Source organism: Tenrec ecaudatus, chromosome 2, assembly GCF_050624435.1.
Source record: "Tenrec ecaudatus isolate mTenEca1 chromosome 2, mTenEca1.hap1, whole genome shotgun sequence".
Classification (NCBI taxonomy): Eukaryota; Metazoa; Chordata; class Mammalia; order Afrosoricida; family Tenrecidae; genus Tenrec; species Tenrec ecaudatus.
This window is the reverse complement of record NC_134531.1, coordinates 147,652,183-147,665,944: the sequence shown is the minus strand read 5'-3', so window position 1 is coordinate 147,665,944 and position 13,762 is coordinate 147,652,183. Positions and strand designations below refer to the sequence as shown.

At 42.2% G+C, this 13,762-nt stretch overlaps 2 protein-coding genes across 2 annotated transcripts; both read right to left on the bottom strand.

Moving 5' to 3' along the window:
• Positions 1-317: 317 nt before the first annotated feature.
• LOC142439388 (protocadherin beta-11-like) lies at positions 318-5,847 on the bottom strand. Its single transcript, XM_075541704.1, has one exon. It carries the CDS (start codon positions 5,604-5,606, stop codon positions 3,207-3,209), a length of 2,400 nt encoding a protein of 799 aa, XP_075397819.1. The 5' UTR covers positions 5,607-5,847; the 3' UTR covers positions 318-3,206.
• A 4,165-nt stretch (positions 5,848-10,012) lies between these two features.
• On the bottom strand, positions 10,013-13,691 carry LOC142439386 (protocadherin beta-10-like). The gene has a single exon (XM_075541702.1). The coding sequence runs from the start codon at positions 12,880-12,882 to the stop codon at positions 10,483-10,485; it is 2,400 nt and encodes a 799-aa protein (XP_075397817.1). The 5' UTR covers positions 12,883-13,691; the 3' UTR covers positions 10,013-10,482.
• Between the last annotated feature and the right edge of the window lie 71 nt (positions 13,692-13,762).

Below are 13,762 nucleotides of genomic sequence, written 5' to 3'. Positions count from 1 at the left end.
TTCTCTGACCTTTTTCTTAGCATGGCGGTTTTTCAATTGCCTTGAAACTACTAGATAGTAAACCTTTGTGATTGTCCTGTGGCCATCAAGAAAATCTATCAAGATTACTACTTTGGAATCCCAAAAGACAGTTGCCATGCCTTTAGAGTTGACAGCCATCTCTGTCTAGAATTTAATTGACAACAGATATTCTCAGAAGTCACAATTTTGATTGGACTTCTTTGCAAAGGCACCATAACAAGACTAACAAAAATGTATTCACAGAAAAACTTGGCTGCCGTCATTTTCTGATCATAGAGACATTTAAACATATTTTGTTTGGAGTAAATTCATGCATGTGTCAACTACAGCCCCAGTAGCAATTCCTTTTAAAACATGCTGTTATATATGAGGAGACATTGGAAACAACAGGATGAGTCCCTGGCCCTGGCTTCTGTTGTCGCCCCTGTTACAGTTTTCTGAGCTGTCTGAACCGCTCCATCTCCCTTCCCCATGACAGATGAGGTAAGACCCAGCTTAGATGGGACCATAAGCTGCAAGAACCACTTCATCTTTATTTTTGAAGCTTTGTTAGCCATGGTTTACATTCCATAGAGCTCACTCATTTAAAACTTAAAAGTCAATGGTTTTCAGAGTATTTGTAGAACTATCACCATAATTTTAATTTTAGAGAATTCCCATTACCTGAACAAAGAAGAAAGACGTGCTCATTAGCAGCCACTCTTCATCTCTCCCCTCCAGCCCTAAACCACCACATTGTTGTACTTTCGGTCTCTATAAATTTACCTATTCTGAATATTTCACTACTATTGCAGTTTTCAATTGTCTTTAAACTTCTGAAGTTTAAATACAAATACATAATACCAATGTGGGAACCTTTCACTTATTTGACTTAGCAAAATGTCTTTGATGTGGATCCCTGTTACCACAGGTGCAGTTCTGCATTCCCTTTTATTGCTGAATAACAACTCTGTTACAGGGAAGTGCGTTACATTGTGTTTATTCATCAGTCCATTTAAACAGTTTTGGATAGATATATAGGAGTGGAATTGCTGGATCATAGGATACTCTATATTTAAGATTTGTATGAATTCCTACATTTTTCTAACGTGGCTATACCATTTTATATTCTCGCCAGTAGTGAGTGGTCAGCTTATTTGTTTTGTTTTTACCTTCGTGGTCTCATATCTCTTGTCTGGTATGCTAAGAAGCTTAACCTGGAGTATCCTTTTAAGCCAGAAGGTCTCTACTTTTTCCTCACTAAAGACAGGAAAGAGGAGATAAATGAACTTACCAGTATTTTGTTTTTGTTCTAAAAAAAAAAAAGAAATGTTCATTTACTTCAGTGTTCCACAAAGTGGGTAATATCACCCCTGAGGGGGTGGGGGCTGGCTCTGGATTGATCCAAGGGGTGTTAAAAAGCAGATAACTACATTTTGTGGGGTATAGTATATAAGATATTAATTGCGAGGAGAGCTCTGAGTAATATTTTTTTTCCAAAGAGGAGTAATGTGTTTGGGAACCTATAATTTAATGGGAGAAATTTTGTTCTGGGCTCCACCTCTGAAAAAAGAAATTTTAATTAACCTAAATGAAACACAGTGGCCTTTTGTCCTTTACATTTATCTTGTATGCAAATGATGGTGAACAGGGCTACATTGTCTTACCAACGGAATTTTTTTTAAGATAGGGTAGAGAGTGAGATTGTACTTCTCAGCATTATCAACTGACTAATACCCAGCCCTTCTACAATGCTAAGATCAAGTTGTAAATATCTAAAAGACATTATTGTCATTGACTCTAGTCTGTGTTATTAAAACAATCATTCTATTCATTGGCACCGTCCCTTTATAGCCTCTTTCCCATCGCTGCTGTCTCTCTCACACACATCTCCTTTCTTCTAAACTCTCCCTGTATGCTTGCATTTTCCTTTGGCAACATATAGATTTTAGTGGTATTTGTCAGCACGCACTCCAACCACGAAGGGTTTCTCTTCTGTATCTCGTAAGATCTTTACAAAGAGGAGTAGTTGGTTGGTGCCTGTGCAGCACATGCTGAAACGCTCTCCTACAACGACTACTTAAACAAAGAGCCTTAAAGGAATATCTATTGACACTTCACAAGATCCCCGACAGTAAATAGCAGAGGCAATTTCAGAATGCATCACACAGACAAAGGTTAAACAATACTAACTTTTTTTCTAAGTATGGAGTAATGTATAATTTTACTCTTGGGTGTGAATTTTGAAAGTTAGAAAAAATATATACCTTTTACATGAAATGTAGGAGAACAGGAAACATAACATATACACTGACCCACACATTTTGTGTTATCCAAATTGTCATTCAGATTGTTGCGCTTCACTGGGTCTTAGAACTTTGTAGCGCTGGTGACACACCGGGAACTGCCATTTCATATCCCAGGATTCTGGGCGTGGCCACAGTGTCATGTGCCTTCATAGTCATTTTCCAGAATGTATAAGTTAAGAAATAATGAGACACTTGCCTTCTGCCTCTTTTAACTTGATATATGTGCTTATAGTTATACCATAAGATAGAGTTGTGTAGGTTTATTTGCAGTAGTGATAAACATTTAAAAACATTCACCAAAAAATACAATGGACTTAAACAAAGAAAAATTACATTTACACAGAGCAGCCCATTATTAAACCATAGGAAGCATGCAAAAAGAATCAAAGGAAGAAATGATTGATTGTATTATTTCTAAAGTAGTCAGTTTTCTTTTACAATAAGTCTAATTGTAGATGAAAGGTCAATTGGGTTAGGGGACATGAAAAGAAAGTGACTTGATGTTGTAATTTTGGGTTTACATTTACCAGTTTAGAGCCTGTGGGTTAGAGAGTAAGTTAAAATCTCATTCGAACCAAATAAATTTTCATTTAAAAGTCAAAGTGGGGAGAATATGAGAAAATATTCAGTACAATGGAAAATGCATACAAACTGGGGGAAATAAACATCGGCTCAGAAGTGTCATAAAGCAAAATACATATGGAGCAAGAAAGTCGATGAAGTAACTGGATATAAAACGCATAGGAAGGGTTGAAGGAAGGGTTTTAGGAAGAGTTTTCCCCAATTTATTTACCAAACTCTCAGAACCTCCTCTCTGACACATCTTGTAACTAACTCCGGGACACAGTCCCACTACCACTGCAGTCCACCAAGTATGTATATATATATATATATATTTTACTGAATATTAAATCCAAAGCTATTTCTCAAGTTGGAGCTTTCTTCACTATTCCTCTCAGGGCCTGGTGCCTGAATATTGGGCACAATCGGATTCAGAAACTTGAACTCGCTGGCCTCTGAGCCTCCCGTCAGACACACCTCATACTGGTAGCTCTGGGACAGGGTGCCCGTGCCACTCACGCCAACGAAGTGGCCCGGGAAGTGGCGCTCTGGCACAGAACAGCGACCCTCCCAGGCGGCCCTCCTCCTCCTGCACAGTCTCAGGGCCACAAACAGGAGCACAGAGCAGAGGAAGAGCGAAGACACAGAGGCCAACGCAATGACCAGGTAGACCGTGAGCCAGTCGGCCTGCGCCTCGTCACGGGCGCCTTCGGGCCGCGGCAGGTAGGGCTGCGAGAAGCCGTCCACCAGCAGCACGTGCAGCGTGACGCTGGCAGACAGGGCTGGCTCGCCATGGTCCTGCACCAGCACCACCAGCCTGTGCTGCGCCGCGTCGCGCTCGCCCAGCGGCCTGGCGGTGCGCACCTCGCCATTGTGCGCCCACACGCGGAACAGCCCTGGCTCCGTGGCCTTGAGCAGCTGGTAGGACAGCCAGGCGTTCTGGCCCGCGTCGCCGTCCACCGCCACCACCTTGCTCACCAGGTAGCCCTCCTCGGCCGCCCTGGGCACCAGCTCTGGGCAGGGCGCAGAGCCGTTGGGCGCTGGCGGGTACAGCACCAGGGGCGCGTGGTCGTTGTCGTCCACCACCACCACGCGCACCAGCGCCTCGCTGCTCAGCGCCGGGGAGCCCGCGTCCACCGCGCCCACGCGGAACTCGAAGGCGCGCAGCGCCTCGAAGTCCAGCGCCCGCAGCGCGAACAGGTGCCCGCGCTCGGCGTGGATGGACATGAGCGAGGCGAGCGCGAGGTGCGGGTCGCGGGGCGGCAGCAGGGAGTAGGTGACTTGGGCGTTGGCGCCCGCGTCTCTGTCTGTGGCGCTGACTGTGCCCAGGTGCAGGCCGGGGCTGTTGTTCTCGCGGATGAAGAGGGTGTAGGAGGTTTGGGTGAAGGTGGGCGCGTTGTCATTGACGTCGGAGACCAGCACCCTGATGGTGTGCTCGGTTTTGAGCCTGGGGGACCCCAAGTCGGTGACTGTGATGGTGATGTTGTACTCGGCTCTGCTCTCTCTGTCCAATGGCCTCTCCGTTTCCAAGGAGTAGTAATTCTCAATGGACGGTTTGAGCATAAACGGGAGTTCTTCCGGGATAGAACAAATCACTCTCCCGTTGTCTCCGGAATCTGGGTCTAGGACACTGAAAACCATAACCACAGTCTCGGGTGAGTTTTCAGGAATTGAACTGGTAATTGATGACACGGTGACTTCGGGAGCATTGTCATTCACATCCAGGACCTGAATTCTCAGTGTTGATTTTCCAGAGAGGCCACCTCCATCTGTGGCTTGAACGATTATTGCGTATGATTCCATTCTTTCAAAGTCCAGCAGTGCCGTTAGACGAACCTCCCCTGACTTGGGGTTGATGTTAAATGTCTTGCAAATATCTTCTGAAGCATGGGAGAAGGTGTATGCTATCTCCCCATTGGTCCCTGAATCTGAATCCCAAGCCGAGAGGGTCACAACCGGTGAGCCTAAGACGCTATTCTCTGGAATCTTCACCTCGTAAAAGGTCTGTTCAAATTCCGGGGAGTTGTCGTTAATGTCCACAACTACTATCCGTACCAAAGCAGTCCCCGATCTGGGCGGAGAGCCCCCATCCAGAGCAGTGAGCACAAAACTGAGCTCAGCCTGCTCTTCAAAGTCCAGCGCCTTGTCCAGAACCAACTCAGGGTATTGTCTCTCGTCCGGGTTGACTCTAATTTGAACGTGGAAATGAGAGTTGAGGCTGATGGTGTAGTTTTTTAGAGTGTTGACCCCCACGTCTAAATCCGTTGCACTTTCTAGTAAGAACACAGAGCCAACAGGACTATTCTCTGGGATTTGGAGAAGCATTTCTTTTTCCTGGAAAGCGGGAGAGTGGTCATTTACGTCTTTGACTTGGAGCTCAATTCGAATAAACTGCAAGGGGTTTTTCATTAACACCTGGAAGTGCAGTACACATGGGTGGCTGGAGCCACAAAGCGCTTCCCGGTCCAGTGTTTCGCTTAGGAGCAAATCTCCCGAGTTTAAGTCTAGCTGCAAATGATGTTGTTTGTTACCCTTGGAGACCACCCGGGCCTCCCGGGAGGATAGCTCCCCCACCTCCAGTCCCAAGTCCTTGACCAAATTGCCCACAATGCTTCCGCTCTGCATTTCCTCCGCCACTGAAAAGCGCACTAAGTCGGAGGCCTGAGACATTCCTAGAAAGACAAAGAGAAGCAGGACTTGCCTTATCTGCAGAATGACTGGCCCGCCCATCTCCATAGCTCCTTTTCCAGACTTCCTGCTTCAGCACCACCTCGCAGCTGTGGGAGTTGTGCCTGGAATCTGTTCACCAAATCCTCCGGAGGCTAAGACCTTAGCTCCTTTGAATGGTTTCTGGGTCACCTCGTAGCCGTTCTTCCGGTCCTCCCAGCTCACTGATATGCACTGAATAACAGTGGCCCGAATGTATGCACTGTGATTTTTTCCCCCCTGAAGTTATCCTGCAGCGCCACCACGTGTCTCCACAGAGTTTTACAGTTTGATGAACGCTTGCTTCCATATAGATGTCCGCCGGAAACAAATATTGGTTATCCATTCTGTTCCTTACGTGATAACAAATACATTCCATATACCATCTAGCTTTCTTTTTAAATTATCTATAATTTGTGATGTTTTTAGTATTTGTTCAAAACACGTATTAAGCATGCCTCTGAACTCTGCAGATAACCAAATATGGTCAGTTGTGATAAATATAGAAATACAATAAAAGTTTCCTGGTCTCTAAGAGCTTAAAATTTTTATTTTAGAAGGTTAAAAGCAAGAGACAAGTAATACATATTAACTGAGGGAAATTCTGTCATTACTCTAGGAAAGGGAAAGTGTGCATGGGTCATATCAGGTGTTTCCTCAGTGGATATGAAACTGAGTTATGAATGAAACATAAATGAGGGGGGCTTAAGAAACCTCGTGGAAAATGGAACAAAAAGTTACTGGAATTGTTTCATTCACTTTTTGGAGCCCCCTCCTACTAACTGTTATAGCACAAGAAGACATTTCTGTGGATTTCTTTGATAGCATTGAAGTAACGATTGGTATGGGAAATAGTATGTGAATTCACAATTTGTTTTCAACTTCTCATCATATAATAATACTTAACAAGTACATACACTCAAACATTCCAGTTTTATTTAAAATAGGCTTGCTCTAAAACTGGGTCCCCTCAGGATCTCAAGATTTTTTCAATTGTTAGACCTGGTTACTCGCTCCATCTTTCAGGCAAGAAACGCAATGGGAGAGAGTCTCTGGCCTACAGAATAGATTGCCACGGTTGCTGTAAAATGTACTCAAACACAGCAACAATTGTCTGTTGCCAACTGTACCATGTTTTGTTGAGGGTTCATGAGTCAGAACTGACACAATAGTACCTAGCAGCAACAATCATTGAACAAATCAGTGTTCATGCTGATTACACTAAGTAAGGTCATGTGCCTGCTAGTGAAATAATCTTTGTTTCAAGACGTTTAGGACTACAGGTGGGGTTCTAGTCTCAGATTCTGAACATTCATCTTTGTCTCTTGCTTTGTTTTACTCCAGTCAGGGTCCATCCCTTAAACTTATGGCTGTTTCATTTTTAATCAAATTTCTAACATAATGAAGGACATAGTTCGAACAGAGACCAAAAGCCCTCCAACAATGTCTACACTAGGAGGTCTGAAAAGTACTTTCAAGAATAGATGGAAGATTGGGAAGTTTGATAAGTTGTTGAATGCAAAAGCGATGATCTATTAGCTAACACCTACATAATTCACAATAAAAAGTATGGGGGGTATGAATGGAGGGAGGATCTAACAAGTTTTCATATTAAAATGTTAATTTTAAATTATATTGGTAGCAAACACAAACTAGAAACATGGTTGAAAAATCAATCAGCACAGGATTGTAGAATTGAAAGGTAGGTGGATTGGCTGTAGTTATCCTTCTTCTTCTTAAAAATGTGCATTAAAATGATATAAAAGTTATAAAAATGATACAAACATAAGAGTTAAGAATATAAGTGAAAACACATTTTTAATTGTATGAAGCAGATTAAAGAACAGTTTGATTAATAGTCCCCCCAAAATATTTAACATAAAGTTACTGAATTGTAGATACTCAAGAAACTAGTGGGTTTGTCCCAACTAATTACATTTAGGGTCAAAATTGGAAAAACCAGGAACATAAAAAGGCTGAAATCAGGTAACAGGGAAAATAAGAAGAAGAAAAAGAAAATTATAATTCTATAAGAATTTATATAGAGGAAAGTTGGGTTCTCTGGCATTCTTACCATTCTACATAAACAGAAAAGTAACTCACAGCTTGAAAATGTAATTTTAATTCATTTTTATAAATTTAGTCTTGAGGAACTCAAGCAGGACTGAGTACAAATGTGAAATGTGAAACTAAAAATTGGTAGAAGCATAAAATTTCATTTAATGGTGAGATTACTAGCACCTTCTTCCTGCTAAATTTTCTCATTTTGTAGAGCAGAAGGTATAAGCCAGAACTCCTCACATTACCTTTTTTACATAGAATATTGTAGACATCTAACCTGAAGAATATGAAATTTTCAGGTAGAGTTCTGACATTTGGGAGTCTCCAAATGTAATAGCCTCGTATTGGTACAGTTATATTAGAGTGAAGTCCCTACGTTAATAAGGTCTTATGAATCCTACTGTAAGTTTTTGGACATTTAATTATTCTTAAATAGAAGAAGACAACCAAGAACTACAAGCTGTTTGTAGAAGAAAGTCCTACAATGTGGAACAGAAATACCAAAACAATAAAAAAAGAAACAGGAATAGTATAGAAATTTTAAAAAGAAAACCTTTAAAATATCTGATTTATATTCTCAGAGAAATAAAATATAACAAAATATAGTACTTATTGCTTACTCTATTCTACCTACTTTTCTAAGTAAACTATATGTATTTGCCCATTTAATCTTAACAACAATTGTATGAAGCAGGGATTCTTATCATAAAATAAAGTGTGTGGCTAAAATATCCCTTACTAGTCAGATATATGACCTTGAGCAAATTCTTAACATCCCTGTGATTCACTCTCATGAGTAAAACAGGCATCATAGTTATTACTGCACATGCACTCTTACAAAAATAGATTAATAATAGATAAGAAAAGGTATTGAATTTATAAATCTAAAATAGATGCCATAAAAACAGAAACCGAAAACAATTCTTAAAAATATTTGTCAGCACAAAACCTCAAACATAAAAATTGGAGAATAAAATAAACTGCTCAGAAAGTAGAACAAGAGACAAAAAGATGGGAAATTAGAAAACAAAAATGTTTAGTCTTATAGAATTAATTCAGGTGGCCCCATATTTCACTAATGAAGTTGTGGTTAGAAAAAGAAAGAAAACTTAGGAAAGTAATTATTGAAACCTAAGAAAATTTTCTAAGGACTATGAGTGTGAATGGTAACAGATCCCACCTATGTGGTCAGACTTATAAGAACTAAGAATACAAGTGAAAACACATTTTCAAATGTGTTTATATGAAAACACATAAGCCAAGAGCCTATAAGGGATGGGTGCTTGATTAATAGTTTAAACTGTTGAATACCAAGTTGAGATGAAATGCAAAACCCCACCTAATTAACAATAAATATATGTGTTCTGTATAAAAATAGCCTATACACAGGTATTCAATATTCCAGAAGGATAAAGTAGCATGAGAGAAGAAAACTACACGAATAAACTGATCTGAATCAGAATGGAATGAGTCTTCTAAACAGTAATTCTATATGAAGTAAAAAAGAACAGTGCTTTCAAATTTAGAGGAAAAGGTATTTTCAACCTAGAATTTTATACCCAGTTAAACTGTCAGTGAAGTGACATTAACAAAATATCATCACAATGCAAAGTCTCAAAAAATGTACCCCCTTTAAATGTATTTTTATGAAACAATTGAGAAATGTTTGTCAGCTTAATAAGAGCATAAGATAAGAAAGACTATATGGGATTTTGTGAAAGATGGTTAATTCAGAAAAGTCTTAGGGAGTTCTAGGATGATGGCCAATCATTGTAAATGGTTCAGGAATTTTGTGGGCTATTGGTAAACGGTCATCAGGAAGTAAACAATTGACAGAGTATCTGATGCCAATGACTATTTTAAGGAGAAACAATCACTAAGACAAAATCTGAAAAAAAAATCAGTAGTGGTTAACAGAACATGATTCAACTACAAAACAGCAATCACTAGCTCTAGGACCGAAGCTCTTAAAGAAAGAAAATGTTACGATAGAACACTGATGTGCATTCTGAGATATAGACAACTACTGTTTTAGCCTCAAAAATTATAACTGTTTTGTGGAAATGGGGAAAGAGAATATACAATGATTTTATGTGTGGCAAATGAGAAATGTAAATCCTTTTTTTACAATAGCAAAATGATATTAAACAATGAAATTGAATGTCAAGATAGAGCAGTGTAGATATACTATTTAGAAATATTGGAATCAATTGTAGAAGAACTCACTCTGTAAAAGGAGATTTCAGGTTTATGAAAATAATCAAGGAATTACTTTTACCTTATTTTAAAAAATTCGATAATTAAAATAAATTTGTAAAATCAATTGACAAGCAAAAACATTCCAAGAGTTCAACACTATCACACACAACTTTTCAAAGGGTTTTATTGATACTTATTTTCATACAGAACATTACATTTTAATTATGAAACATAGAGCATAAGGAAGTAGTTCTTTGACATAGAAATAAAGATGAAAATGAAAAGATATTGGAATAAGGTTAAAAATATTGGTATCTTTTCTCACTAGACAGATTGTTAGGCTCATGAGTTGCAGGCTCTGCTGTTTAAGAGCTGAAAAACATAGCCTGAATTTTCAACAATAAGAAGTGAAAATAAATAAATCTCTGCATATTTTAAGATAATTTTAACGTAAAGTCATTATTCAGAAATGGACACTAATTAAAGCTAGCTGTGGCTAATACATAAGGAAGATGAAATAATACTGTGAAAACAGGTATAGGGATACAGTACTTAACTTTTAATGTAACTTTGACTTCTAAAATTAAACTAAAATCAACATGGGTGTACCTCCATATAGCAACGAAAATACTACCAGATCTTTTTTTTACTGAATATTAAATCCAAAACTATTTCGAAAGTTGGAGCTTTCTTCACTATTGCTCTCAGGGTCAGGTGCCTGAATATTGGGCACAATCGGATTCAGAAACTTGAACTCGCTGGCCTCTGAGCCTCCTGTCAGACACACCTCATACTGGTAGCTCTGGGACAGGGTGCCCGTGCCACTCACGCCAACGAAGTGGCCCGGGAAGTGGCCCTCTGTCACTGAACAGCCACCCTCCCAGGCAGCCCTCCTCCTCCTGCACAGTCTCAGGGCCACAAACAGGAGCACAGAGCAGAGGAAGAGCGAAGACACAGAGGCCAACGCAATGACCAGGTAGACCGTGAGCCAGTCGGCCTGCGCCTCGTCGCGGGCGCCCTCGGGCCGCGGCAGGTAGGGCTGCGAGAAGCCATCCACCAGCAGCACGTGCAGCGTGACGCTGGCAGACAGGGCTGGCTCGCCATGGTCCTGCACCAGCACCACCAGCCTGTGCTGCGCCGCGTCGCGCTCGCCCAGCGGCCTGGCGGTGCGCACCTCGCCATTGTGCGCCCACACGCGGAACAGCCCTGGCTCCGTGGCCTTGAGCAGCTGGTAGGACAGCCAGGCGTTCTGGCCCGCGTCGCCGTCCACCGCCACCACCTTGCTCACCAGGTAGCCCTCCTCGGCCGCCCTGGGCACCAGCTCTGGGCAGGGCGCAGAGCCATTGGGCGCTGGCGGGTACAGCACCAGGGGCGCGTGGTCGTTGTCGTCCACCACCACCACTCGCACAAGCGCCTCGCTGCTCAGCGCCGGGGAGCCCGCGTCCGCCGCGCCCACGCGGAACTCGAAGGCGCGCAGCGCCTCGAAGTCCAGCGCCTGCAGCGCGAACAGGTGCCCCTGCTCCGCGTGGATGGACACGAGGGAGGTGAGCGCGAGGTGCGGGTCGCGGGGCGGCAGCAGGGAGTAGGTGACTTGGGCGTTGGTGCCCGCGTCTCTGTCTGTGGCGCTGACTGTGCCCAGGTGCAGGCCGGGGCTGTTGTTCTCGCGGATGAAGAGGGTGTAGGAGGTTTGGGTGAAGGTGGGCGCGTTGTCATTGACGTCGGAGACCAGCACCCTGATGGTGTGCTCGGTTTTGAGCCTGGGGGACCCCAAGTCGGTGACTGTGATGGTCACGTTGTACTCAGCTGTGCTCTCTCTGTCAAGGCCTCCCTCTGTCAGTAGAATGTGGAAGTTCTCTGAGGAGGGTTTCAGTAGGAAAGGTAGATCATCTTGAATGGAGCAAATCATCTTTCCATTTACTCCAGAGTCTCTGTCTCTTATTCTAAAAACAGCCAGTATGGTCTCAGGAGCGTTCTCAGCAACGTAGTTGGAAAGTGACGACATGATCAGTTCAGGGGGGTTGTCATTGGTGTCCAGTACTTGGACAAAAATAGTACATTTCCCAGAAAGGCTCCCACCATCTATGGCTTTAACATTTATTTTGTAAGACTTTACTAGCTCATAATCAAGCAACGCTTTCAGGATGATTTCCCCAGATGAAGGATTGATTTGAAAGTTTGCTCTGATATCTTCGGAAACATCAAAAAATGAATAGGACACTTCCCCATTGATTCCAGAATCTGCATCTCCTGCAGAGACCTTAACAATTAAGGACCCTATGGGACTGCTCTCTTTAACCTGGGTCTCATACAGCGCCTTCTCAAATTGGGGGGCATTGTCATTAACGTCAATGACCATAATGCGTACAGTTGTGGTCCCAGACTTGGGTGGAGATCCTCCATCCAGTGCCGTGAGAGTTAATATCATCTCACGCTGCTCCTCCCAGTCCAATGCTTTGTCCAGTACTAGCTCTGGGTATATTAATCCTTCTTCACTCTCAGTAATTTTAATATGAAAAAAAGGGCTGGGGTTGATGACATACTTTTGGATACTGTTAAGCCCTCCATCTGGATCCTGTGCTCTTTCTAGTTGAAATGTTGCCCCTTTGGCTGTATTTTCTAGTATTTTTAAGACCATCTCTTTGTCCTGAAATACTGGTGAATGGTCATTTATATCCTCAATCCTCAGCTCAGCACGGTGAATTTGAAAGGGGTTATCCAGTAAAATTTGGAAATATAGCATACAGGGTTCTAAGGAGCCGCACAGCGTCTCCCGGTCCAGTTTCTCGTTTGTGAACAAATCCCCAGAGTGAGAATCCAGGAGCAAGTGCTGTTTGTTATCATCAGAGACCACCCGAGCATCCCTTGCTGCAAGCTCCCCCTCGGTTAGCCCTAGATCCTTTGCCAAATTGGCCACAAAAGATCCTCTCTCTAATTCCTCTGTCACCAAATAAAGTCCAAACCCAGGTGCGGTCAGGGTTATGCCCCAAAAGAGAACAATAAACAGGACTTGCCTTTGTCTTGGGAAGCGCAGCCATTCTGCCTCCATGGCTTCTTAACACAGCTTTCATGCACTTCAGTCACAACCACATTCCCCAGAATAAAGAACAGTTGCAAACTCCAGGCTCACACCAGTAATAGCAGGAATCTCGGGATTGCTCTCGGTCTCTTTCCCCTCTTTGCCAATCCTTGCCCTTTAAGGTTTTTCCCCAAGCTGATCTTTCCGTATCTTCCTTTTTTGGGTTAGGCACTTCCGCTGCATACGGGGTCCGATTTTCCCCGTCTCTTTAGCCGGCAGCGCCATCTCGTGGCCTTCGAACACTCAAGTACCTATAGTCATTTTGTGCCTACAGTATGTTTTTGTCTACCTGTATACCCTTAACATTTTCCTTCAGACTCATTTTTCCCCATTTTCCTCCATTTGTTTTAAAAAGTGAGATAGAGGGCTATTTTCACTGTAAATTGTAAATGTAAAAACCCTTGAAAGTTGAAAATAGTAACAATATCCACAGCACTGTTCGACTTTGCTCTGTACTAGGTCTTTAAACATCTGATGGAGCACTCATGTAATGCCGTCAACATCTCATTATGTTGCTTGAGAAGAATCATGGCATATTCCAGTAGAATATATTTAGGGAGTTCTCCCACCTTGCTCTTATAAAAACGTGTGCATATAACCATGATTGCCTTTGTCAAAATGATTGCTTCTTGTTTCAGGCTGACTTGTCCCTTCTATAATATGTAAGCTGCGTGAGCACAGGGGCTGTATTATATTCATATCTGTTGGCATTTTACATGCTCACCTAATGCTTGCATGTATAAATAAACAAACTCCAGTAAATAGAACACAAAACAATAATTTTCAATTCCCTTTGGCCCCTGTAATTTGGACATTGTATTCTTATTTTTGTGTTCTTTATTCACTGCTA